Source organism: Drosophila santomea, chromosome 3L, assembly GCF_016746245.2.
Source record: "Drosophila santomea strain STO CAGO 1482 chromosome 3L, Prin_Dsan_1.1, whole genome shotgun sequence".
In the NCBI taxonomy this organism is placed as follows: domain Eukaryota; kingdom Metazoa; phylum Arthropoda; class Insecta; order Diptera; family Drosophilidae; genus Drosophila; species Drosophila santomea.
In genome coordinates this window covers 3,658,610-3,683,152 of record NC_053018.2, presented here as the reverse complement: position 1 = coordinate 3,683,152, position 24,543 = coordinate 3,658,610, and the positions used below count along the sequence as shown (strand labels likewise).

The 24,543-nt window shown below is 43.1% G+C and overlaps 7 protein-coding genes across 15 annotated transcripts in view; 3 read left to right on the top strand and 4 right to left on the bottom strand.

The window, feature by feature from the left end:
• The window catches only part of LOC120448144 (Down syndrome cell adhesion molecule-like protein Dscam2), a 43,463-nt gene extending 40,178 nt beyond the window's left edge, over positions 1-3,285 (top strand). For 3 of the 7 annotated variants that reach the window (XM_039629972.1, XM_039629969.1, XM_039629970.1), the window contains exons 27-32: positions 15-161; positions 225-559; positions 637-709; positions 1,020-1,169; positions 1,278-1,446; positions 1,517-3,285. In XM_039629972.1, coding sequence (XP_039485906.1) covers positions 15-161; positions 225-559; positions 637-709; positions 1,020-1,169; positions 1,278-1,446; positions 1,517-1,664 — 1,022 coding nt within the window. In that variant the 3' untranslated portion in view covers positions 1,665-3,285. Of the gene's footprint in view, positions 1-14; positions 162-224; positions 560-636; positions 710-1,019; positions 1,170-1,277; positions 1,447-1,500 lie in introns of all 7 variants that reach the window. The other 4 variants (XM_039629973.1, XM_039629971.1, XM_039629974.1 and 1 more) reach the window with 4 other exon arrangements.
• Positions 3,286-3,294: 9 nt separating this feature from the next.
• Positions 3,295-10,470, bottom strand: LOC120448145 (ceramide transfer protein). 2 transcript variants are annotated; one of them, XM_039629976.1, is made up of 9 exons: positions 10,320-10,470; positions 9,781-10,088; positions 8,377-8,769; positions 8,162-8,310; positions 7,904-7,964; positions 4,871-5,095; positions 4,573-4,804; positions 4,060-4,398; positions 3,295-3,997 (listed from the first exon to the last, which is right to left on the bottom strand). In XM_039629976.1, exons 2-9 carry the CDS (start codon positions 10,051-10,053, stop codon positions 3,870-3,872), a joined length of 1,800 nt encoding a protein of 599 aa, XP_039485910.1. In that variant the 5' UTR covers positions 10,054-10,088; positions 10,320-10,470; the 3' UTR covers positions 3,295-3,869. The 2 variants fall into 2 exon arrangements, with proteins under 2 accessions (XP_039485910.1, XP_039485911.1); XM_039629977.1 differs by lacking the exons at positions 7,904-7,964; positions 8,162-8,310; positions 8,377-8,769; positions 9,781-10,088; positions 10,320-10,470 and adding an exon at positions 6,703-6,826.
• A 397-nt stretch (positions 10,471-10,867) lies between these two features.
• Positions 10,868-15,606, bottom strand: LOC120449128. Of its 2 annotated transcripts, none has more exons than XM_039631442.1 (4): positions 15,434-15,606; positions 11,878-12,250; positions 11,398-11,809; positions 10,868-11,341 (listed from the first exon to the last, which is right to left on the bottom strand). In XM_039631442.1, exons 2-4 carry the CDS (start codon positions 12,227-12,229, stop codon positions 11,068-11,070), a joined length of 1,038 nt encoding a protein of 345 aa, XP_039487376.1. In that variant the 5' UTR covers positions 12,230-12,250; positions 15,434-15,606; the 3' UTR covers positions 10,868-11,067. The 2 variants fall into 2 exon arrangements, with proteins under 2 accessions (XP_039487376.1, XP_039487375.1); XM_039631441.1 differs by having other exon boundaries at positions 11,878-12,247.
• Positions 15,607-17,529: 1,923 nt separating this feature from the next.
• On the top strand, positions 17,530-18,882 carry LOC120449130 (ras-related protein Rab-43). The gene is made up of 4 exons (XM_039631443.2): positions 17,530-17,834; positions 17,899-17,983; positions 18,174-18,430; positions 18,483-18,882. Exons 1-4 carry the CDS (start codon positions 17,622-17,624, stop codon positions 18,585-18,587), a joined length of 660 nt encoding a protein of 219 aa, XP_039487377.1. The 5' UTR covers positions 17,530-17,621; the 3' UTR covers positions 18,588-18,882.
• On the bottom strand, positions 18,857-20,215 carry LOC120449131 (ADP-ribosylation factor-like protein 5A). The gene has a single exon (XM_039631444.2). It carries the CDS (start codon positions 19,660-19,662, stop codon positions 19,123-19,125), a length of 540 nt encoding a protein of 179 aa, XP_039487378.1. The 5' UTR covers positions 19,663-20,215; the 3' UTR covers positions 18,857-19,122.
• A 242-nt stretch (positions 20,216-20,457) lies between these two features.
• Positions 20,458-22,789, top strand: LOC120447930. The gene has a single exon (XM_039629595.2). It carries the CDS (start codon positions 20,523-20,525, stop codon positions 22,620-22,622), a length of 2,100 nt encoding a protein of 699 aa, XP_039485529.1. The 5' UTR covers positions 20,458-20,522; the 3' UTR covers positions 22,623-22,789.
• Positions 22,790-22,824: 35 nt separating this feature from the next.
• On the bottom strand, positions 22,825-24,493 carry LOC120447932. Its single transcript, XM_039629597.2, has 2 exons — positions 24,228-24,493; positions 22,825-23,948 (listed from the first exon to the last, which is right to left on the bottom strand). The coding sequence occupies exons 1-2, from the start codon at positions 24,460-24,462 to the stop codon at positions 23,080-23,082; spliced, it is 1,104 nt and encodes a 367-aa protein (XP_039485531.1). The 5' UTR covers positions 24,463-24,493; the 3' UTR covers positions 22,825-23,079.
• Positions 24,494-24,543: the final 50 nt, after the last annotated feature.

Sequence of the window (24,543 nt, the reverse complement as noted above, 5' to 3'; positions counted from 1 at the left end):
TTTATATATTTTAGTGATTTATAACAACGACCACTCCACACCTGTGTCCCACCTGAGCGACCTGCCCTTCTATGCCAACTTCAAGCTACTGCTGCCCATCTGCTTCTCCCTACTGATGTTGCTGGCTTTGATTGGCGCCGCTCTCTTCCTCAGAAAGCGCAGTAAGTGATCATTAAATTAAATGAAAAATGTGATTAATATTTTTATGTTAAACACAAATCCAGAGCTAGCCAGCCAGGCCCGTCTGGCCGGTTCCTCGATGTCGGAGTCGCCATCGCTGGCCAATCTGCAGAACAAACAGAATCGGGACCAACAGTACCTAGCCGTGCGATGTAATCCGGGCACTTCGGCTCCGCGGGGATCCAACTCCAACGATTCCGGCAGCTTTGGCAAGGCGGAGGGGAACGAGTACATCGAGGACATCTGCCCGTATGCAACCTTTCAACTGAACAAACAGACTTATAGCGAGAGCTCCTACAGCGGCAATGTCTACAGTGGGCCCTATCACTCGGTGCGCGGATCCTTTGTCTACCACGATGTCAAGCCGGAAAGCTATCACGTAAGTGCAGTAATGATCGCCAATAACATAATGCTAAAAGAAATTTGATTGTTAATGAATATATAATTTGTACATAGTCCAAGGAACCGGAGTACACCAAGGTGCGACGAAAAGTGGGTCGTCTCAGGGATCCACATTCAGAGAGCCAAGGTAGCTATGAAATGGTTTCAATGTTCACCCCTCCTGTCATTCGTACAAAGCCCCAGTCCCTCCGCCAATCCACTGATTCCATCTAGCTGTAAGCCAAATTGAAGCATCGCTTGTCACAATCGCACCCCCACCCCATCCCGTCCAGAAACCCATCCAAACCGAACCGCCGAGCCCTTGGTTTAACCCATCTTTTTCTCATTGCTCTCAATGTTTTTCTCCACCCACATTCGTACATCATCACGATAAAAAAAAACAAATCAACAAACAACGTACAACGTACAAATCCATCGAATCGTACTAAACTTTTTAGAATCGGACAATCCAGGTTCAACAGATTCCGAAGTTAGGAAAATCCTAACGCTTCACATCCCAATTACAGAATATGACACACTCGGCTCCGAGTCCGACAATGATGTGTCTGCGCGCGCTCTAAACTCGGCCAAGTATCGTGCACAACGTGGTAAGTCAGCAGGTGAATCCCCCGGCACACCATTCTCTAAAACTAGTTTATAATTAGTTCGAAATTTGATGAGAAGTATAATACTAATGGGTGCCTTTGCACTTGCAGATACACAGGACGAGACTTCGTCCTCCTCCGAAACCACGCCCACTAGCATGACCCGGAAATCGAAGCCGCCCTTCGCCGCCCGGAAGGGCGGAAAGCCGGGAACGAGCGGAAAGCGGCACGTGCGAAGTTCCAGTGGCTATTCGAGCCACAATGAAGAAACTACTTTTAGGTATGTGATCTCGTGAATATGCCGTGTGTCGATTGCCGCTACTTACGTAATCAGAACCCTGTACGTTTAGCATATCCAACTATCCACCAAACTATCAGGACCACATAAATCCACCAGCTCGTTTTTCGGATGCCAACGACAAGACGAAGACCCAGACGTCGCCACGAATGCGTGCCAATCAGAAACTCCATCGGGAGGCTTTCCAGATAAATGTCTAGGGCCCCAGGACGAAGGATGTTAATTTTAAAACGTAATCTTTAACTACAAAAATGTATAAACGGAAATCGCGCGTAACGAAACTGTAAAATTTGTTGTAAATCCACCCAAAAACAAGGAAACAATTTCGAGATTGTATTGAAATCTCGACAGACTTCACAGAAAACCACTTAAAACCAGTAAAAAACGGAACACTACCTAAGTCAGTAAATTAAATGCATTTCAACTATTTACAGAAGAGCGGACATGAAATGATAGCGAGTTGGAGATAAGTGAATGAATCGAATCGAATTAAACAGATTTAGAGGGAACTTTGATTTTCAACGAACATCAGATTTTGCGAACGAATGGATACAGCGCGAGAAATAAACCATAAGACTTATTTACACACTGATTATGCTTAGTTAAACTTGAAAAGCTGCGTAAGTGTAATGAAGATAAACTTGAAAAAGTTGAGGCGGATGCAAAGATGGAGGAATATAAATAAATTAATGTTATAGATCCTAACTTAAGCATTTAATGTATGATAAACTGAACTGCGGCAGGCCGCAGATGTGAAATGTCGGGCAAAAGCAGATAACGTATAGTACTATATACGCATAATTATACTAAAAACGATTATAAACGGTAGGCGATTATGAAGAGAATGCCGAAATTCTTTGCATTTGTAGTGAATTATGGAGATTTCGTTGAACTGCATTGTTTGTTTCCAGTTTTCAAGTTTTGCATCAGTTTGTAAGTGTTTGCGACCAGAATACTTGACAACTGTTAGCTAGTTACTTAAATAAATAAAATTAATTTACGGGGATACAATAACACGAATGCATTCAGATAGTTTATGAAACTGTTGTACATAGCTAAGCGTCATACAATTACTTCTAAAATCGTATTATACAACAAAACCGAACAAATACAATGAGCATAAGAGCATAAGAACGTATTAAATGTTAGAGGAAGATAAATTACCGAAAGCCAAACCAGCATGCATTTCCACAAGCCGAAACTAAGCGACCGCTCAAAACTAGACCACTACCACTACCAACCCAAACCAACCCAATAGCAACAAGATATAGCCGAATATTTGCCAAATAGCATACACATCCAATACACAGACACAGCTCCTGTACCATATAGACACTCGTATATATAACTCTATTTTCCAATAGCTACTACAACGACAAACAACAACCAAGCAACCAATTACATGACAATATGACACAACAAGTACACACATATAGAAAGCATTAACGTGAAAAACCAAAGATTGTAAACGTATGTAATTCCAATCGTGGATGATAAACTTATAAAGTTGAAGTTGAACGAATTAATTAGAATCGAGAACACATTTGGCAAGGCAACTTTTCAGACTGCACAGCAAAAAAAAAACCAAAGCAAATTGTAGGCATTTAATACTCTTCAACTGCAGTACTCGGTTGTAAATTTGAAAAAAGGTGTTTTGGCACATTGCGATTAACAAAAAACTTAAAAAAAACAAAAACAAAAGCAAGTTGTAAAATTACACACGAAAATTCTTCTAAAACAGCACAATTTATGTACATTGAAAATAGTTCGCGGAATCTATGAAAAACTTCAAATACATGACATGACATATGATAAAAACAAGTAATGATCTTTCTTTTATTCGGAGATAACAGTAAGTCGCTTTTATTTACACTTGACAGTTGAGTAAAACCGATGTTTCTGGGCGGGAATATGGGAATATTTATATATATATACTCGACTCGTACGTATGCGGATATATAATATAGATACACACCAAAAGAAAAGCTTTCGTACATGTAGCTATGCATCCCTCACATCATTCTTGCAATTGTTGCATTTAAAGCATTTTCATAAAGATATACAGATATTACAGATAGAAAGTTTTGGAACTAATATCTATACAATGATTGTGTTTCACTTACAAATAACTTACGGCTAAATAGGTAACACTATATCTTGGTTGCCTTAGCGCAGATACAAAAGGGAATTCTAACATTTCGCTTAGAGAACACTCTTGTACAGAAGAACCAAAGTCGTGAAACTCAACGAAATGGTTATAGAAATGAAGTAAGGAGTAGCAAAACAGATTTCAAAATATAGTTGAGGCCACAAACTGGAGGCTTATTAAGGATAAAGTTCAAGCCAAACACGTGAGACGATTCAGCTTTGATTGGTTTTGATTGCTTTGTTGCTTATGGCAAATATCAGAACATGATGGGCTTGTCCTTGCACTGGTCTATTACGTATCCCGTAAAGCGCTTCAGAAACTTGGGATACTCCCGCTTGTACACGGCTCTCAGAGCACTCGCTGGCGCCCAGCCTCCGGGATTAACTGATTATAGAAAACCACGTAAATTAAATAGGTCCATTAGGTTACAGATTGAGTGTACTTACCAACAGAGCAGTAGGTTATTTTGCAGGTTAGATCGTTGCGATTAAGGGGCTGGCCCTTCACATAACCCTCGGGCAGATGGGTTTGGCAGGCCAGTATTACGGTCAGGAAGATTCGGACGCACTTTCCATTCTTGGACTCCTGCTTAGCGTACTCCGTTGAATTGTTACACACCACCCACATGTCCCGGGCGCCCGGCTCCAGATTGTCTGTGATCTTGCGCATGTGCGACCAAAATTGCGCATCCCGCTGACTGGCCGGCCATATCCGCTTATGGGTCTGCAGGAAAAGCAGGGTGTCCGCCGATATTTTTTCCAGGATAGTGCAGTCCTCCAAAGTGGCTAGAGAATAAAGAGTTTGAATTAAAAGTTAGATAAGCTTCAACAGGTGACTTGTGGAGCCAAGCTCTGTTATGAATCCGTATTTATGATATTAAAAGCAAAACGCTGCACTAAAACTTCAAGCTTTTAACCAGAATAAACAAAAGTGAAACCCAGTTTAATGCAATTACTTACTCTCCCAGTCATTTCGGAACTCGGGCATGAAGAAGTAATGGCACATTTCCCTCGCCGTCACGCCCTGCACCGTGTGATAGGCCTTCAGGGGATCCATGACCAGCCCGTTGACCTCCTCCTCGCGTTTGTACATTTTGATCTCCCCCTCGTCGGCAAAGATTTGCCAGCCATTGCCGTCCTGGCCAACGCCCTCGCGTGCGTAGTGCAGTTGCTCCTTGCACACGCGATCGATCTGCGGGATAAATCGAATTAATGTCTGGTTGTTAGGGGGGGCCAGATTGGCAATTTCCGGTCTTACCTCCGGCCACAGGGCATGGCTGGTGGCCTCCGCACCCGTGCCGAACTCCTCGCGGGCCTCCTCCCCTTCGGCCACCGCCTCGTGTGGAACGTTGACCAGTGTCTGGGAGATCTGGGACTGCAGCTTCAGCTTAAAGCGCAGCTGCATATCCTCCTCGATTTTGTCCAGGCCCGTTTCGACCGCATCGAAGAACTCATCCTCGGGCAATGTGGAATGTGGACCCTCCTACAAAATTGAAAGGGAAATGTCATATTATATACATTTCCATTAGCAGCGAGCACGTTTCGTGCTTATAAACTAAGTCGAGTTTAGCCCAAAAGCATCTTCGAAGGTTCGGCCTAATTAATTTTAATGACGAAACCGCATTCAATCCAATTGGAAAGAAATGGAACGTGCTTTGTATAAATTAATCGCCGACACTTGTGCGGCCAAATGGCTCAAGAAAATCAAATTTATGCTGTTGTTTTTTCGCCCGTTCCATACCCTAACCAGTCGGCAGGCGGAGATTCTCGTAGTCGGCTGGCATGCGTAATTGGGCGAGCATAATGGACACAAAGGCGCATCATTGTGCCATGAATACGAAAGCAAAAGACCGCCAGACGGGGCTTGGTACTTGAATCCCATTAAAGCAGTGGCATCTCTTGGGGAAAAACCACCAGTGAGCTACACGAAACTACTGCCAAAATTTAATTAACTTAGTAAATGTATAAGTTATATATTTGTCTTTGATGTAATGTACAAACAAAGTAAACTTTGTTTTAAGGATTTTTTAATATGAAATATCTATTATACAGGATAGAAGTCGAAAGTATCCCTTAAGGTACTAGACCCTTTCAAAGCATCTATATGCTCTATTCCCTGCTAGCCAGTGTTCACTGTACGCATTCTGACGTCTGCGACTGGCGCGTGTATCCCCAGAACGGCATACGGCGCAGAATAAATGCCTCGAATGGAATTTGTGCGGAATTGAATTGATATTTATTAATTAAAGCAGACATGTGCGCAGCCAAAAGCGGTGAAATAAATACACCCTGCGGCGTGAAGTCGAGTGCATCATCATCTTGGCCAAGTGGCACTCGCGAATGGCCAGCGATGAAGTCATGGGCTAAATGTGTACTTATTCCTGTGGCGTCGCTGTGTCTTCTCTTACCAGGCTCCTCCACAAATTGTTTGCAGTTGAACCCAACAAAAGGACGAGATTTTCGGGCGGCAAAAATTAGGCTCCTTCTCAACAGGGAAAAAGCAGGAATCCAACCGCAAGAGAGCCAAAGAGAGCGAAAGGTTTGCGTGGCAGGCGAAAGCAGGAAAAGCGAGCGAACTTGTGTCCTGGCGAATCCTTCCGTCGAGCACGAGGACACAAAACAAACTGTTGCTGGTAGCCCAAACGCACTGGCAACTTGGCCAGGATGAGAGGGCCAGAAAGAGAGCAGGAAAAAGCGGGTGGCTAAGAGTGAAAAGCCCGCAGAGCTAAAAGCTCAAACTAAAAGGATTTCTTGCATTTAAATAATAAATCGATGCGTGGGATTCTTTGGCAACCGCACTTCAAAAATAACAAACATTCAACAGCGAGTGGGTGGCCCACAAATTAGGCCAATTTGGTTTGGAAAACCCTATTACCTTTTAAGTTTTTATGAATATTAAAATATTGTAATTATAAATATTCCACATTCATTTTGTTATCAAAACTTTTTTTGCATTTTTTTTTATATCTTCTTTATGATTAAACGTTTATTGCTTATGGGAGTGGCAATACACCTTTAAATATTTCCATGCAAAAATACAAATTCTTCCACTCCTTTATGTAAATTGTTTATGAATTTTATGTAGTGTACCTTTATTTGTTTAACGTTGCCCTTCTGAAATCCGCCGGAGCGCCAAAGAAATCGCACCGAGGGCATCGCGTTGACGTTGTTTATAATTTTATAAATTTGTATATTTGTAGAGCGATTTTATATTTACAACATGAACTAGCATTTGCTACAATTGTGTACACTTGTTTATTTATTATAGCTCTTTCAATGCAATGCAAGAAATTTCACAATCTGCACAGTCAATTAAATGCCACGACAAATATGAAAAAGAAACAGTTTCGTTTTGAATTGTTTGCCTAGCAAATTTGTTTATGATTGCTACGTGTTGGCCACTCGATCGCTAACCGCCGACTGACCAGCCTAGCTTATAAGCCATAAACCTGACAGCTGTAAGCCAGGCTTAAAGCAAGAGCTCAAAAAGTAAGGGGGATATTGAATGCTCTTAGCTTGAACGTATGGTGAAAAATCATGGAAATATAATACAAACAAATGTCGCTAGACACCCATAACGTCTACTCTTTGTGATAAATTGTTAACTGCGATTTTATACAAAGATCAGTAAGGATGTAATAGTAAGTATACCCGATTGTACATAGTGCTTTCTAACCAACCGTTGGATCGTTTTTCAACATCAATGTCTGCAATATTGGCTCGAGGTAGATCTTCAACTACAATCAACTGTCAGCTTGAAATAAAGAAACCGTCTAGACGCCCAGTCTTTCAGCTTGAGTAGTCGCCAAGTGGGCCAAGAAGAACAACCAAGTTGAGTACTCATAATTCGTAGGAGAGCTGTTTTTTTTTTATGAAGCTATTGTGGACATATGCCATTAAAATGCAATCGAATGGGAAAACAAATGTAAGCGGAAAAAACGATATTGCATGACCTTTTCCAGATAACAACGAACATAGGAACTTCGTGTCAACCAAAACTTGGAACCAAATAGTGGCAGTCCCTAATCCAATCGAAAACGCTTGAATAGTAGTCCAGCGTGTTCTACTTTCCCCCCATATGATGAAATCTCTGACACAACGTCGAACTAGGCGGTTTATTTTAAGACGCCGACAAATCGCACGCAAATCGTTTATACGAATTTCGCGCCACTCGTTCGGTGATTGTTTGCTTTTTCAGTGGGAACGTGTTTGGCCCCGATTCGGGCAGCAATGACCGTGAATGCGATTACGCTTTTGCTCTTGCTTTTACGAGCTGTAAACTTGCACTCACCTCGAAATCTGGGCCAGGATACGATAAACGCTTCATTTTCTCGACTTCGTCCTTCAGCTTTCTGCAAAATATGAAACACATGAATTTATCATAGCTTGTAAATATTTAAAATAAATGAATGATTTAAAGGAACAAATCAAATGTAAATGTAAATTATAAATCTTTTTTGAATTAAAGAAAAGTTTTAGAAAAAATCAAGAAAAATGCAATTTAAATTGCTTTTCCTTCTAGGAATATATTCAGACAAGGTCAACCTACTTGCTTTGGTCCTCAGAACGTCGGCGCTTATCTATTTCACGCTCCAGTTTCCGTTTCCATGACTCATCGCTCTCGCCGATGATTTCTAGGCAATGCTGCAGGGTGGTGAGCACGCCGGACGTTGTGGCCCGAAACGTGATGGATTCCCCCTGAGAAAATCAAGTGTTGTACTTAGTTTTCTTTGTATATATGGTCCGATAAGTGCACTACTTTACCTTGAAATCGATGGACTTCAGACCGTCGCCCAGATCCAGTGGTTGGGCATTGTTTTTGTTCACCTCCGAGCAGGCGTCGAAGTATCGCTGCAGAGTCTCGATCTGTCCAAATAGTATATCCTTAAACGTCTCCAGCTCGCCGACTTTTTCGCGCAGGTTGCGCTGCGTCTTCTTCAGACTGCCACCGCTGGTCAGCGAGATGGTGTTCGATTGCAGGCTCATGGTGCTGCCATGGCGGCGCAAGGAAGTGGTGTCCGTGCTCCCGGAGTCCGCTTTATACAGCTGCAGCACATCCACCCAGTGCATGCGATCCTCGCTGGTCTCCGCCCGCAGGCACCAGTTGTTCAGGTTGTTCACCACAACATCGAAGCGCAGTTCGTCGGACTCATGGGCCTGCAAACGAAATAATTCATAAGTAATCTATACAAAATATAAGGTACAAAATAGGTACAAATAAACTTTAATCATGGCACCTGCATATCGTACTACATTAATTGCTATTTTTATGGGAAAACTATGGAATGTATGTACTGAGGCAAGGTTAAATGGAAATTTCATGCCAGTAATTGAAGCCAGTTATTAAAGCGAAATACAATAAGTTCGACGAAAAAACCTAATTAACTTTGAATGGCTGATTATAGCGGAACGCAAATCAGTGGTAAACATGAAATCAAAAAGGAAAACACCCCAACACAAGAATATTGTTTGCAAATGAAAGTTACAGTAGAACCTCTATAAGAAAAAACACTAAGCACCAATACAAGAAATATGTGAAAATTAATTCGAATTCAAATGAATCACTAGGGCGTGAGTGTGTAATTTAAACTTCAAGTTAGGTAGTCTTAACTTCAAGGCTACATTTTATGAGCGATTATCGGAGATAATTGTTATTTGAATTGCTGGGAAAAATTCTTTGAAACCCAAAAAGGCTTGAATATCTTTGAACAAGATCAGTGTTCGCAAAGTCAAAGTGAATTGGTGGAAGGGCCGCTTCTAGTGAGTCAGCTTTGTGTATATGCTTTTGGCAGCTCCTACAGTATAAATAGATAAGTACACACTCATGGCGAAACACCCTCCTAGAACAACACGCCCTCCTGTCAACAGAAGGCCTTCTAGCGCCTAGGTCTGAGGGGCACCCCACTTACATTGATGACTTCAATTTGGTCTATTTTGGTCGCCCAACGTTAATTGATTGCGCTGCATTGATTGCGTCGCTCGGAATTGGAATGGGAATGAGTGTACTGGCTTGGGAATGGAAACGGAGACCTCAGGTCGTGGTCATCGTTGGTTAATGTGTCGCAAACACATGCGCACACACTCACGCCCATTACTTTTTTATTAGTCCAATAGAAAGCACTTGGTGGCGGTGCTCCCAGCTCCACCCTCTCTTTTCGGCCGTCCTACCTTAATGGTGGCCTTGGTCAGGCTGATGGCTCCGCGGCACCCGAAATCCGATTCCGATTCGGACTTGTAGTAGGAGAGGGTTCCATCCTTCAAGACAATGTAACGCGGCTGCCATCCATAGATGTAGTTCGTCCATTTGCTTAGATAGCCCCTCAGTTCGATACTGTTGTCCAGATACTCCTCCTCCTCGGAGGCATCGCTCTGGGACTGGGATCCAGCCGCCGCCTCATTGCTCGACGGCGGCGATGCCGACTCCCCAGCGTTCGTGTCCATCTTGTTCCAGCACCGGAGTTCAACTGCCAAGTTATCTGTAGAATGGAACGGTGTCGGGGTATCTTAATCAGCAGGTTGCCGCAGAAGATTAAAAATATATTGCGCCACGTCCGCGCTATGTAAACAACTACAATGCCGGCTGGCAATTCGATGATGGGGCTCCAATCGTGATAATCCAATTCAATCAGCGAGCATATCGCCTGACTCACAGCACCGCCTTTTCCCGGTTACGGAGCGGCAGCTGTCCCCCACCCGGGAGCACTCACCTTTCGCTTATTGATTGCCTCGACGATCCGCAAACATCTGTGCAACACGTAACGCGCTGGTTTGTTTGTGCGAGGCTTGGTAAATAAACGAAAAGAACTCACGACGCTGCTGTTTTTTTTCGCTGCAAAACCAAAACAAAGCTGTGCTAGAGATGGGCTGGCCACCCTCGATAGTTTCGATACATCAATGAGCTATCGATTTTTAATATCGATAGTTGGCGTAAGTGACTTTTTGCGAATTACGTTAAATTGGAGATTCTTCTTCTTCTAAATACAAGGTTCGGTTTTAAAGTTTCCCGCCAAACTGATTAGGAATAAGTTAAACTTAAACTTAGTCGAACTACATTAAATTAAAAAAAAATTCAGCTTAAATCTAAGAATCTAAAAATTAACTGTATTTGTTATTATTGCCGTCATCTGGAAGGTTGAAGAAAACTATTTTAAAGCACCTTTTTGAGGGAAGTTTATTCTCTATTCATTTGACACGGTTTCATTTGTTGGTTGGAAGGGATTATGCCACAATTGCAATTATTTACAGAGCACTACGAAAACATGGATACAAATCCAAGCAATTAACAACGCCTACGACTAACAATAAATACATTGCGTATATAAAATAAATAATTATAAATTAATTAGTACACGTTAATTACAAGCAAGTGACTTTGAGGACGCGCTCAATTCAATCGTAATCCTTAAATCTAGACGAGGTCAACAATGGGCGTTCGCATGGGAATTGGTAATTGTTCTACATATACACATTGTTGTCCTGATCTCTAGTGGTGGGCAGCTGGATCACCTGCTCCTCATGATATTCGCCCACCGGTCTGTCTGTCGGTTTGGTCTTTTTCGTCTTGCTCGCAGGAGCTGGTTTGCTATATTTACTGGACAAGGCCTTAAATATACTCTTCGGGCAGTCCTTGAAGTAGGGAAAACATTCTCCCGGAGCCTGCTTCCCCTCGCCCACCTGCTGGGCTTGAACATAGTCGGGTACCAGGTCGGAAAAGGGAGATTTGGTTACCCTATAAGAAAGGTTTGTATAATAAAAAATCACGATTGATAGAAGGAAACTACTCACGTTAAAAATAGCTTAGTCATTTCTCCAAAGACACCGAACTTCTCCAAACTGCGGGAGTGCATCTCGCAAATGGTTCTCAGCAAACAGGCCTTGCCATCCATGCCAAAGGTGGAAAGGAAGTCCTCCACTACGCCATAAAGCAGAACTCTCTCTCCGCCATGGAAAATGTGCTGCAGTCCGGCAGGCAGTTCTGGATACTTTGGACCCTCTTCGTGTATCTTGAAGGGATGATCCTCGTTGCTTCTGCTCTGCTGCTCGCTGAGATCCCTCTTCCTGCGCTGGACATGCAGATACCTGGCCACATATTCACCAACCATATGACCGGCCTCGTGACCAAAGGAACGGGCGAACAACGGCGGCAGATCCCCCAAAGGATTTTGGTTGTCTGTCAGGCCCAGTTTGTCGAAGTCAACTGTGGATTGAGGCAACAAAAATCCAATTTAATTGATTAATCATTGGCATTGAGAGCTGTCTACTCACTGGTGACGGGAAAACTGATGGTCAGGTTGGAAAAGAATCCCTCGGGCGGATGACGAACCAGAGGCATGGCAATGGTTGGCACGAATGTCAGCGAAGTGCCCGGCGGCAGGGCCAATCTGCCATCATCCGTAATCCAGATGAGTCGCTTCTTGCGTATGTGCGGCGTATCCGGGGAATCGCCATAGTAATCCGGCCTGGCTTCGGCCTCCGCATCCGCCAGCTGCGCTGCCATATCCAAATCCTGGCCAGCATCCGCCTGTCGATTGAGTGCCAATGCATTTGGACATAAGCTGACAAGTGGCAGGAGCAGTAGGAGGAGCAAATGATTGCGTCGCTTTAACACGTTTTCCATGGTCACGTTGAGTGATAACTGCTGGGATGGTAATGCAAAATTTTTATTGAAAAACTGGAGAAACAGACATCTGATGGTCTAATAAGTAAACACAACTCATTACTTAGGGGCTTTTGGAGATAAGATCAACATAGCTTACACATAACACCTTAGTTTCTAAGACATTCTGGTATTAAACCGACTTTCAAGCTCGTTGCTAAACAAGCATTTGGATGCTGTCATAATAACGATTAGATGCTGATAATAGTGATTAGAGGGGAATAGATTGATTGATCATTATTATAATGGAGTTCCTCTATTGCTTTATTATCACTAGGAGTAAGTAAGCAGTGTGGGTAAGTTTCGAAACTAATTTGATTGCTCCTGCAGTTTTCTCCTCAAACAAAAGACTTAGGCAACGAACTCGACTAGACACGGACTTCCATTCCAATTTCGACTGCCTAGCAATTGAGTCGGCAAAAGACTGGCCTAATGGCCATCATTATACAACAGTTGTATAACAGCAATTGTGGCGCACACTTGGCCTCGCCTACTGGATCGCTTGCCCCATTCTGCATTCTCAACTAGATTTCCCCGCAAAGCATCCCCCTCGATTTTCATCTTTTCAACTGGTTTCTTTGCTTGGCGCTCAATGTTTTAGCTTATGTCGATTTTTTGGGAAAGCTTTTCCACACTTCTTAGCCTTCTTGCCATTGTTCCAGGTGCACTGACTCAAACCGTTAGCCTTGGCAGCTGGAATTCTGATTACGACTTGCAGCAATAGCCACACAAATCGGCATCAATCGCAGTGGCAAGAAGAATTGGCAATACGCGTGTGTATTCAGTGAAAGCATGTTAACAAATTGATTTATAAGTCTAAACGAAACCTGTTGACTCCAGAAGACGATTTCACCCCGAATAGAATCTAAATGGAGCAAGACGCACTTTTACCGCACCACCAATGATGCAACTAAGCGGAGAACTTGCCACAGCCGGTTCGGTTTGAGATATCCATAGATAGATGGAGTGTTTGCTATCCGTTAGCGATCCGGGCGATTATTTGAGCTCCAGCCAGATGCGCCAGCACTTTCCCAAAGGCTGCAATTTGATGGCCAACTGGGAGGTGCAGGCTCCAACAGCTATCTAGACCAAGGCATTCCAGCCTGCTCCACACATTCTCTAAAGTCATGGTCTTAATTTGCCAAAAGGTTTGACAGAGTTTCTCCCAATTTGACAGCGTTACACACGTTATAAACAAGATATCAAGCAGGCCGGTGGGCGTTTCCAGTGGTGCAAGATCTTTCTGGTGCAAGATTCTGGTATTTGGGACTATGTTTTAATGGAATAGGTATGAAATAAGGAGCTGTTTAATAGTCTAGCCTATGCAACGATTTTTAACTTTATTTCATTACCTAAACTTTGTTTGTTTTATCCACATAAATTATAAGAAAGATTGTGCCTAATGCCAATTTAAGTTTCTAAATAAACAATTTTTTATAAAAAGTAATTACAGTTCTTCCCAAGAATAGCTGACGTTTCCCTAATTACCTTTTTTTTAACACAGTTTAGCAAACCGAATATTGTAACGTACCTAGCCAATAACTTTTACCTTCAAGTAAATCAATTAGCAAAACGCTGGACAGAGTGACTGCAGTGACAGCGCTGCAAGGAAATTAGGCCTAAACAAACTCGGTCTCAAGTTGCCACTTGGGGCAGACGGCCGAACAGCCGGTAGGCGTGGCCAGCACATAAGGCCGAAATGCAGATGAGATTAATTGCAGTAGAGTGATAGAAGTGAAATCGAAATGGGGTCACCATCTAGGCTGGACAGGGAGGCGAACGAGGCGGAGCATGTGCCTCCGACTGGGCAAGTGCGTTGAGGAAGCGCCACAACTTGCCCGGCCAGTATGCCCCCCTTCACTCTGCTCCAGTCCTGGACAAACCAATCCAATCCACAGCAGTTGACAGCGACGCCTAGGCGGCGACTCTCGCTTATGGCCATGAATGGTGGCCAAACACATGTTGGCCAGGGATCATTTCGATGTCCATTCAGAAAACTGAGTCGAAGCTTAAATGCCTTTCAGCCGAATAAAAGAAAAATTACTACTCTTGTCCGAATTTGGTGAAAATTTTAGATCTCATTTATAATTACAGAGTTTTTTATTCAGTCTGACAAAAAAAAGAAAAATAATGAATGTAGACTATCTTCAATACGGAAAATTTTTACTAGCAATCAAACAAAATCAAACAATTAGAAAATCTTTAAACAGTTTGCACATTCGTTATGTTTTATGATGCTAGGCCTGGCATCGCGACCTACATTAATCATCAGTTTTAAAAAGAGTTCACCAGGTCCACCCAAAGTCTAGTGATGTAACCTATAGTGTCAGTACATTAAACGCTAAATATGCGTTTACATATTTTGAGCATTAGTTGTACAGCTTTCGGTAGCTCAAACTTGATGAGCCAGGGGAGTTACCCTTTGGTAAAAAAACAACCAGGCAGACACTAACAAACAACAAACACGCAACAAATGTCAGGTGGGAATGCGAGAGAAGTGATTTGAGACAGAAAATGGAGTCGAGAAGGAGGCAGAGAAATAGAAAGAGATAGTGGCTGAGACAGAGAAAAGCCTCGGCAACTTATGGCGAATTAGTGCAGCTGAGCTTTAATTGGCGCCTGCTAAGTATGGACGTATCCATGTCCGTCTGTCAGAATCCAGAGAGTTTTGCTTTAACGGCGACATAAAGAAATTTACTTAATTTTTGCAGTGAAACCGAAAACTGGGTCAGCAGGTGAGCGCTGGCACTTCGGATCGAATAATAATTTTGATTATTTCATAGCCGATCGCAGTCAAAGCGACAGTCGCCGAAAAGTTCGTTGCTCAAGTCTTTTGTTTTAACGGGCACGTTGCACCCGCACTGTGAGAAATGGTGCTGAATAATTAATCAGAAATGCGGCAAACAAAACAAAAACAATTATTGCGAAAGGCAATTTCGACGGAGGAAAGTGCAAGTGTCCACCGGATTTCGATTCAAATTGGATTTGAATGTGGATGTTCGTGCCTCGCATAAGTGAAGAAATCAATCAAAATAAGCGGGGGTAGAAAGTTGACAAGCGATAACGCCGGATGCATGGCAATTAGGTAATTGGGTTTTTGTTTTCCTTTGCCTTTTCTTATTTTTTTTCTTTTGTCACATTTCGCGGAAGGAGGGTGAAGCTTACATAATCTTTAGTTGCTGGGAAAAATCTACCAAACTGGTCGGCGCTGCCAGTGTCCTAATTTCCGTTGGAAAATCCTCCTTCCTCTTTCCACAAAGTTCAAGTGCTAGAGATCAAGCGTATGTTATTCTACTATGCAACCATCTCAGCACGTTTTTCACTTTTCAAACTGCGCTTGGCAATCCTTTTGGTGGAAGGAATGGCTTCAATAAGGTTTACGACTTTGGTTTTCGATTATTTTTTTGGGGACACGATCCGACAACCGCGCGCGGAAACGTTTGAAATTCAACTAAAGCGGCCAGCGGTCGAGGCGAGCGATAAAAAGCAACGACGAACGGGCCAAACTACAATGCAAAAGTGAGGCCGAGAATTCCGAGTCTTTTCGGGCTGCACACAGGGGGAAGTAGTCGGGCAGAAGCTACCCGCCAGCCAAAATGGCAAACCAGTCAGCCAGGCCAGCAAAAAAAATTCGTTTTGATCTGGTCTTCGTGTTTCTGAGGAGCGAGAAGCTCTGTGTGAAGTTGCCAATTCGCTGTTTGATTTCCTTTTGCCTGCGCTGAAGATCTCAGCCTGCGGGGCAGTGGAACTTTTCGCTAGGGAGATGGGAGCAGGTCTAGCCGCGGGTATTTTCCAGCATTCCTGTGACTCATCGCCATCGTGAGGGCTTTCCTGGCTCAAAACTAGGTTGTGGTTGCAGCTCCAGGGAGCAGTCAATTAATTTCTCTTCAAAAAGTAACAAGAAAAAGTGTGAAAAATACATAACTACACAATCCTAAATTGTACTTAGGAATATTATCACTTTGTTCCGTAGAAATGTATATGGGTGTAAGCATAAATTTACCCTTTTGATTTTTTAAATTCTTTAAATTTAATGATTAAACAAAGAGAACAGGGTACATATTATTAATCAGTTTAAGATATATTCTCCATGTTTTCCGACACATAAAAAGCAGTATAACCATTAGAAATGCAACTGATGACAGTCATAGCTAAAGACCCTGTTTTTGCCTGAGTGGACGATGTTCATCAGCTTCGGACTAATCGTGGGACAAGTTCTCTGCCAGACTTTGGCCCCCAGATCGGCAGTTAAACTTTCCACGCGAAATGGATGCGACAGTGCGTGTGCGCAGGCGCATCTGGCATGCGGTTTCCAATTCGTTTGGCAATCGAAGCAGTTGGTCAGCTTATTTGCATTGGGTGAGATACATAGAACATGTTTCCCGGCCGCTTCCGCTGCGGTTTGAAAGTGAGTCTCGTTTCGCTGCCTAGCGATAGAAGTAGATATGTGGGTCAAGGTCTGCATTTTGTGAAGATTTCCATTGGGAAAACCGGAGGAATTTCTTCGAAACACATCGTAAATATTTACAAGCCCATAAAGCCAGCTCTTTAGCGTCAAATGGCGCCATCATCAAAGTACGTGGTGAAAATTTATTGGAGTCCCAGTCGTTATCAGAAAGCCTGACCTACGTGATCGCCGCTTTAATCGGTGCAAGTACCTCGATTCACATGGATTTACACGCAAGAGGGCTTTCCATTTGTAAGTCAATTAAATGAATTGTCAACATTTTAGTGCTTTATTGCGTAATGCTAAAACCACCCCAATAGATTTCCATTTCTTAGCCAACAGTGAGAGTTGGTATTTGCGATTCGGAAAATCGTGTAAATTCGTTTTGGCCAAATTTGAAAAGAGAAAATCCAATCAAATAAAATTGCTTATACACAATTCTTGGCTACTATTTGATTACAAATAAAAATTAATTATAGTAAATAAATATTAATTGAACAAATAAACTTTTGGCTTTTCATATGTAGTGAAAATAAAATAAATATTACTATTTAATCAAATTTGAAGTAAAAATCATTTGAACTTAAGCTTTCGATTTAAATTGGTGATGGGTAAACGTAACGGTTGATACCACATGGAATATGATAATATCGATATATAAGCTTTGTAGGATATCTAACAAATTAAATAGAAAACCTATAGTATAAACTAAAATTAGACCAAAATATATTCAAATTAAAATCTGTAAGTATTACTATTTGACCCCCATATCGATAAGTCAACTATCGATTGCCATCAGCTGATATTGCGTATCAATTAAATTGGTTTTGCTTCACTTTGTTGTCATTGGAAAAGCAGGGCCGCAGGCAAAAGAGACCAGTTAACGGCCAGGAACGGCGGCCCAAGATGACCGCCCGCAATCCCCAGACGCTGATGGCACTGCCAAACGAGGAGCACTTCGACTTCCTGTTCAAGATTGTCCTCATTGGTGACTGCGGGACGGGGAAGACCTGCATAGTGGACAGGTTTAAAACAGGGAACTACATAGAACGACATGGGAACACCATTGGAGTGGACTTTTCGATGAAGACCATCGCCGTGGAGGGCAAGCAAATCAAGGTGCATAATGGATTACCCAAGATACCATCACCAATATGACTCATATCCTATCCTTCTTTTTCAGCTACAAATCTGGGACACTGCTGGTCAGGAGAGGTTTCGCACCATTACGCAGAGCTATTATCGCTCGGCCAACGGGGTCTTAATTGGTGAGTCCAGTATCGGAATCTTTTGTTTCGGCCATAGGCGTACGCCCAGCCATTTGTCATGCCAAATAAGTACTACTGATAACCACAGAACGCTTTAAAGTGATTGCCTGGCACTGATTTGAATAGCGAAGCGCCTTATCAGCGGGGTGTTTGTTTACCTTGCTTGAATACCATGTGTTTCTCCTGACAGTTTACGACATCACCAAGCGGTCTTCCTTTTCCAACCTGCAAAAATGGATCGAAGAGGTGCGCAGGTACACCGCTTCCAATGTTTTGATAATTCTGGTGGGCAACAAGTGCGATTTGGAGGAGCAGCGCGAGGTGGACTTCGAAGAGGCGCGTCAGATGTGTCAATATATACCTGAGATCCTGTTTGTGATGGAGACCTCCGCCAAGGAGAACATGAACGTGGAGGACGCCTTCCGCTGCCTGGCCAACGAACTTAAAGTGGGAGTCCATATCTTAATGATACCTAAGCTAATAATGTTCCCCATTACAGCGCCAACACGATGCCAACAATGTGGAGGAGGTGCCGGAAAACACCATTACCCTGGGCCAGGGAAAGCCTTTAAAGAGTTGCAGCAGCTCCTGCAATCTCACCTAGACCTCACACCCACTAACCCTGCTCTTTATTTTGCTTTTACTTTTGTGATCAAATTGTTCTTGTGGCTATATTTTAGTATGCTAATTTTTTAACCTAATCCTAGACACTAACTTTTACACAACCATGTATTTATTTTAGACGATAGAGTACAAACCATCTCACACATCAGCGAATCGAGCCAACAATGTCAATTACAAGGCAATGCTCAGAGAGGCAAATACGTCCACTTCTCTATTTGTAATTTGTATTCAATTTGATACGCGACAGTGTCGAAATAAACTCGTTTATTTTGTAATTTTATTGGAAGTATCGTAGTTAATTGGCTTAGCTCCTAGACATTATCCATATACACGTAGATTTAAATCATCAAGGGACTCCTGTTCGGACGTATTTTACACTAAATAAAATTGGCTTGGCAACAACTTTTCAAACAATTTGGAAACGCTTAAAAATTGTTTATATCAAAATTGGTTTACTTTTTCTAGACAGCTAGTCGTTAATGATTAATTAGCTAGTACGTAGCATGTGTGGCGGGTCATTTGTTCTTGATGCGCTGAACGATCCACTCTAATCCTTGATAGAGTCCTTCGCCGGTGAGCGCACAGCAGGCCTGAATGTGCCATTGGTGCTTCTTGATGGAGGTGAGGTCCAGTTGTCTTGAGATTTCCGCTGCCGACATGGAGCCCTTGAGGTCTTGTTTATTGGCATAGACCAGCAGACTCGCCTTGCTCAGATCCTCATGCTGCAGCATCCGGTAGAGCTCTTCCCGCGTCACAGCTAACCGTTCCCGATCCGTGGAGTCGATGACCATGATCACCAGCTCTGTGTTCGTGTAGTAGGTGCTCCAAGCGGCACGGAGACTTTGCTGACCACCAAGATCCCAGACAAGAAAGTGTATATTCCGCCAGACGACCTCCTCTACATTGGAACCGATCGTGGGACTTGTGTGGACCACTTCGTTCATCAGGAATTGGTACAGGATGGTCGTTTTGCCTGCGTTGTCCAAACCCACCATAACCAGCTTGTGCTCCTCGTTGCCAAACATCCGCCAAAGCCGCGATAATAACAGTCCCATATTTGAACCTTATATTTAGTTATATATGTATGTATTCAATTGTTGATTATGCTGCAGCTGATGTTGTTGTTCTTGTTTCCACCGACCGATTAGAGATTTGATTTCAAACGATGACGGCGATTGCCTCACACACAGGTTATCGGCTGGCCTGCGTGTGTATGCGTGGTATGCCCGTGTGTGTGTGGGTGTAAGTGAACGCTGGGCTTTGTTGTTGTTTCCTCAGGGGAAGGCGAAGGCCGTACGGTAAATTATTCACTGATTTAACTATTCAGCTATTCACTCCACACTCTCACACTCTAATTACTGTTTTTGTTTTCGCCAAATGGGATTTTTTGAAGGGATTGGCGTGCAATTTTCTGGTGGCTTTCCTGTAGGTGGTTTCCTTTTTTTCGTCTCAGCGTCAAACGCGACTTCGTTTAGGCGTCGCAGTGGGCTTAGAGCAGCCGTTGTTGTTAATTTAATTAACACAGTTTTAATTAAGAAAGTAAACAGCAAAAGTGATTAATTAATATCACTTGGAATCGATAGTGCTGCTATCGATAACTATGTGTAGTGTGGGGAAGAAAGGAAAGCTTAATGAGACCGTATACCATTAGTGCTTAACAACGTTTCGTTTTTCAACTCCCAAACAAGTTACCAAAAAAAATAAAAATGTTCTTTCTACTTAAACTAATTATGGAATAACTTTTCAATTTGTAATTAAGAAATGTCATTTCTGTATTTATTCATTTTTTATAAACTGATAATTATATTAACAGCACCTCCGACGTTACAGTGTGACCATCCTCTCCACAATCATATGTTCATGGCGGTTGTTGTTGTGTTGTTTTTGCGATTTAATTAGCTTCCCACCGGTTGCAATGAAAATAATTTTCCTGGTGCTCTTGGCTCTCCCTATCGCCCAATTGGACGCCACAAAGTCCGGCACATCCGACCTATCGACCATTGTCGAGTGTCCCGGACGCACTGTGCCCCAGATCCGGACGGAAGCGTCAGAGTCCGAGATCTCGTTGCTTTTTTACTACGTGTCCTGGGCCAGCGAAGCACGGCAGGCACGACTGGTCTACAATGGAATGGCCCACTACTACCAGGAGTACGCTTTCTTCGGAGCCATCGATTGCTGGCATTTGCAGTGCAATTGCAGCCGTACATTGATGCCGGCACCCGGAGTCGCCGGCGCTGGAGGTTATCCAGACAAATGGCCCACACTGATCGTGCGCTTTGGCCAAAAGCAGTTGCTCCAGTACCAGGGCGCGTGGAGCTTTGAAGAGCTTGCCCGGTTCATGAATAACCTCCTTCAGCCACTGGACCGGGCACACAGTAGTCAGGATCTCGCCGCCATTCGGAAGCACTCGGATGCGGTCGTTTTGGGACTGCTCGACTCGCCTGACGACAAGGCTTACAATCTATACTTGGCTGCCGGTTTGCGCTGGCTGGAACTGGATCCGGAAAGGAATATCCGGTTTACCGTGAACTTTGGCAATAGTGCCAGAAAGATGTTGAAGTCTTCGGAGGCCACGCTGCCCCAGTTTGTAGTTATCGACAGCCGAAATGGAGTTCATACGTTTAATGGTACTTCCGGAGTGTGGAAGACCATGGACATTTTGCGCTGGGTACGGAGCACCCTAAAAAATATGTCGCTGTTTTCCAATGGCTATGGTACTCCTATGACCATTGCCATGAAGGCGCGACATGTCCCCGTGTTGGCTATGGGCGTACGAATGAACCAAAATCACCATGCTAGTGTCATGGGTGACGAGATGGCTAACGCTCAAAAAAAGCAGTCGGAGGAATGCGAGGATTATTGGAAACAAATGCAGGAGCAATCTGAAGACGCTCCCTCCTCCCTAATGCAAGTTCCCATGGAGCTGTATCGGGATAGTGATATTGAACAACCCCGGACCTGTTATCCAGTCTGGAGTAAAAACAAAGCCGTACTGAAAAATTATTATAGGATTAACAGGTACCTTAACCACCTCTGGAGGCAGTACTCACACCAGAATCATCCGAGGTATCAAAACGTCCCCCACTTGCTGCGGCTTCACTCCAGAAACCTTTGCCTGGCACACTCACAGCATGGAACGCCGGCCATAAAAATCGGCATTGCCAAGATGGTAACCAAATATGGACAGCTCATTTGGCAGCACTCGACTGAGCACGCAGCCCACAATCGTTCGCTGGGCGTGGTTATCTTCGATTCTGTGAAATATAGAGACTATCTACATCAGCTTGGCATTCAGCAGCACCATCAGCAGGTGCAGGTTTTCATCTTGGATGCGGCGGAAGAGTCGCTGTATGTTATGCCACAACAACACACATTCTCATACGTAGCTCTCAAGGATTTTATACGGCAGTTTTACGCCAGAACTTTGCCAAGGACTCACAAGAATGCTCCTGCCATGATCGATTCTGGGTTCAGTAGAAAGTACAACAGGCAAATGCTGTTGCAGGCGCTTCAGCGACCAAATGCCACCAATGTGGTATTGATGCACCGTCCTGACTGCGCTTTGTCCGCCGTTCTGTCCCAAGCATTTCTGCAGGTTTCGGCGCTACTCAGCAGCCCCGAGGTGCACTTCGTACGCTTCGATAGCCAGTCGAATGATCTGCCTTGGGAGCTAGCCATGCCAATTACGCCGTCTCTAATTGTCTTCCCCCAGGCAAAGACCGCAGAATCCGTGGTGTTCCCGACCGATGTGCGGATTGATGTGCAAAGCGTTTTTGCCTTTGTGATCGCCCAGTTGGAGCCGGAGCAGCAGGTGCGTTCGGTGCTGACCAGCTGCAGGCGGCGGATGCGAAACGTCAGGAGCTGTCTTGACTTTGCCCGTAACCTGGTACTCCAGCACGTTAGCCAATACCTCAAATTCTGGGAGATCTATGAACGGGAGCGGGACGACATACTTTCCCACCTAAAGGAGTTTAACAACCTACACATGTCCATCGAAAGCAGCATTCGATTATAGCGAAATCCCTCTGACATATAACTCTAGTTAGTAGTTACCGTTGATAATTCCAGGGTAGACAGCTGCCTACCCGCTCTCCTGTAGCTCGTAAGTCTAAAGTTGTCTCTTCATAAGGTATTTAACAATCATAGTTGTATCCAATTATATATAAAGAAATGATAAATCAATTTTTCCATAGCTTTATTTTTAAACAAAGTTTAATTTTCAGTTGTCTCTCCATAAGATATTTAACTCACATAGCTGTATCTGCTTACATTACTTTCATAGCTTCATTTTTAAACACAATCTAAACAAACATTTTTTCCATGCACTCAAGTTTTCTTATTCAGCAAGATATTTGCTTATTCAACATCGGATGTAAACATTTATATGCCCTTGGAATTGCACAAAATTTTAGCAAGTTCACTTTTTTCTTATCAGCAAATGAAAAGGGTATTGTTATGAAATTAAATTCCATTTAATTTTGAATTTTGAATAGTTTGGCCAAGTATTGATAGGAGCCACTTGTCTGAGCATAACGAAGATTTTGTAGCAAAATCTCTGCGAATTTTAAACAATTTTTGATTTCCCCTTGATTCATACGATTGATCACATTGTGATCCCTTGCCAAAAAGAACTCCAGTCTCCGAGCTCGTAGATGATCCACCAAATGACTCCACATCTCAACCAAAAGGGTGCCTAAGTCCCTTTCCCAGTCAGCACTTTCAATTCGATGAAGCAAGACTGTCTTCAACATGTAGCTGGACAAGTGAGGCAAGTTATTGACGTGGGCGTCCCGCAATCCTTTCATCAGCCGAAGAACGTTCTTCAAATTATCCGTGCCCTTCATAATTTCGCGCTCCCAATGTGGTGCACAAACCATGAATGAGCTTTTCGGTTTAGCCGACTTCTTCTTCTGTTGCGGAATGGCGAACCAAGGCCAGTTTTGGCGGACCTCAGCAGGAACCGGGCAAACAGCAAACGGCCATTGGCTTCCAGTGAATTCGAATGCCGGTACCAAATCAAAAGATATCGATTGACTACCACAGTCGGCTAAAACAGTGTGGGCACAACCATACCCTTCAAGAGTGTAGCTCAGTTTGTAGACTCGTCCACTGGTAGTAGCAAATTCCTTATCCGATCTAAATACCTTGTGGAATGCTTCGCGGAGCCAGTTTTGAAGATGAATACGATGGATGAGTTGGGGATGGATTACTTGGAAATTACCCTCCAAAAAGACAAACCCCTTGTCGCTCGGTATCGGTTGGATATGAAATGGGAATTTTAATTTCATGTGCAGATCAAATTCATCGGGCACGTTAAGCTTGACGCGATCCAAGTAACTTCCTAAAAAAAAATGTTTTTACATATCTTTTTAGTACGAAATTACAAGACTTCTGTAAAAATTCTGACTCATATAAAACTCGAGCAGTAGTTATCAATTATAACGTTGGGTTATCTCAACTAACGCTTTTATTACTTCTTGGAACTTTTAATTAGCTGGTTTAAAGATAATATTGTAAGCATAAGGTAATCGACAAGCCATGGTATTGTAACTAAAATTGTTCTTATTTATTTTTATTTCTTAATATGTACGTTCATATGTATATAAATTAAACAGCTTACCGCCTAGACTGAGTCCATTAAACACCTGCCGAAAGGTATTGTCAACCCGTTTAAGTTCGTCAATTACGTAGTTTTGAATTTCTTCAGAGTCCTCGGTATACATAGCCTTTTTATTATCAGGAATAGAGAGTTTCTCAAGAATTTCTTGAAAATGCTTAGCGGAACTCATTTTATCGCGGAACCCAAATATTGAACTTACAAAAAGAAGCTTCTGCAAACAAATGATGCCGTTCATTCTGGGTTTCCCCTTTTATTGTCTAGCTGCAGTTCTTTTACAGCACTGCTTCTTCGCTTACAGGTGTGGTGAAGACGCGAG

What these genes read in the sequence shown, in the direction of transcription:
- LOC120449128 (XM_039631442.1), bottom strand. Translation starts at nt 12,229, where the DNA reads ATGGAAAACGTGTTAAAGCGACGCAATCATTTGCTCCTCCTACTGCTC. An exon ending in CATCAGTTTTCCCGTCACCA is followed by an intron (nt 11,810 to 11,877) that starts GTGAGTAGACAG and finishes CTCAATCCACAG; the next exon opens with TTGACTTCGACAAACTGGGC. An exon ending in ATGACTAAGCTATTTTTAAC is followed by an intron (nt 11,342 to 11,397) that starts GTGAGTAGTTTC and finishes CCTTTCTTATAG; the next exon opens with GGTAACCAAATCTCCCTTTT.
- LOC120449131 (XM_039631444.2), bottom strand. Translation starts at nt 19,662, where the DNA reads ATGGGACTGTTATTATCGCGGCTTTGGCGGATGTTTGGCAACGAGGAG.
- LOC120448145 (XM_039629976.1), bottom strand. Translation starts at nt 10,053, where the DNA reads ATGGACACGAACGCTGGGGAGTCGGCATCGCCGCCGTCGAGCAATGAG. An exon ending in CGTTCTGAGGACCAAAGCAA is followed by an intron (nt 7,965 to 8,161) that starts GTAGGTTGACCT and finishes CATATTTTGCAG; the next exon opens with AAAGCTGAAGGACGAAGTCG. An exon ending in GTTCCGAAATGACTGGGAGA is followed by an intron (nt 4,399 to 4,572) that starts GTAAGTAATTGC and finishes TTTATTCTCTAG; the next exon opens with CCACTTTGGAGGACTGCACT.
- LOC120447930 (XM_039629595.2), top strand. Translation starts at nt 20,523, where the DNA reads ATGAAAATAATTTTCCTGGTGCTCTTGGCTCTCCCTATCGCCCAATTG.
- LOC120447932 (XM_039629597.2), bottom strand. Translation starts at nt 24,462, where the DNA reads ATGAACGGCATCATTTGTTTGCAGAAGCTTCTTTTTGTAAGTTCAATA. An exon ending in TAATGGACTCAGTCTAGGCG is followed by an intron (nt 23,949 to 24,227) that starts GTAAGCTGTTTA and finishes ATTTTTTTTTAG; the next exon opens with GAAGTTACTTGGATCGCGTC.
- LOC120449130 (XM_039631443.2), top strand. Translation starts at nt 17,622, where the DNA reads ATGACCGCCCGCAATCCCCAGACGCTGATGGCACTGCCAAACGAGGAG. An exon ending in TGGAGGGCAAGCAAATCAAG is followed by an intron (nt 17,835 to 17,898) that starts GTGCATAATGGA and finishes CTTCTTTTTCAG; the next exon opens with CTACAAATCTGGGACACTGC. An exon ending in GCCTGGCCAACGAACTTAAA is followed by an intron (nt 18,431 to 18,482) that starts GTGGGAGTCCAT and finishes TCCCCATTACAG; the next exon opens with CGCCAACACGATGCCAACAA.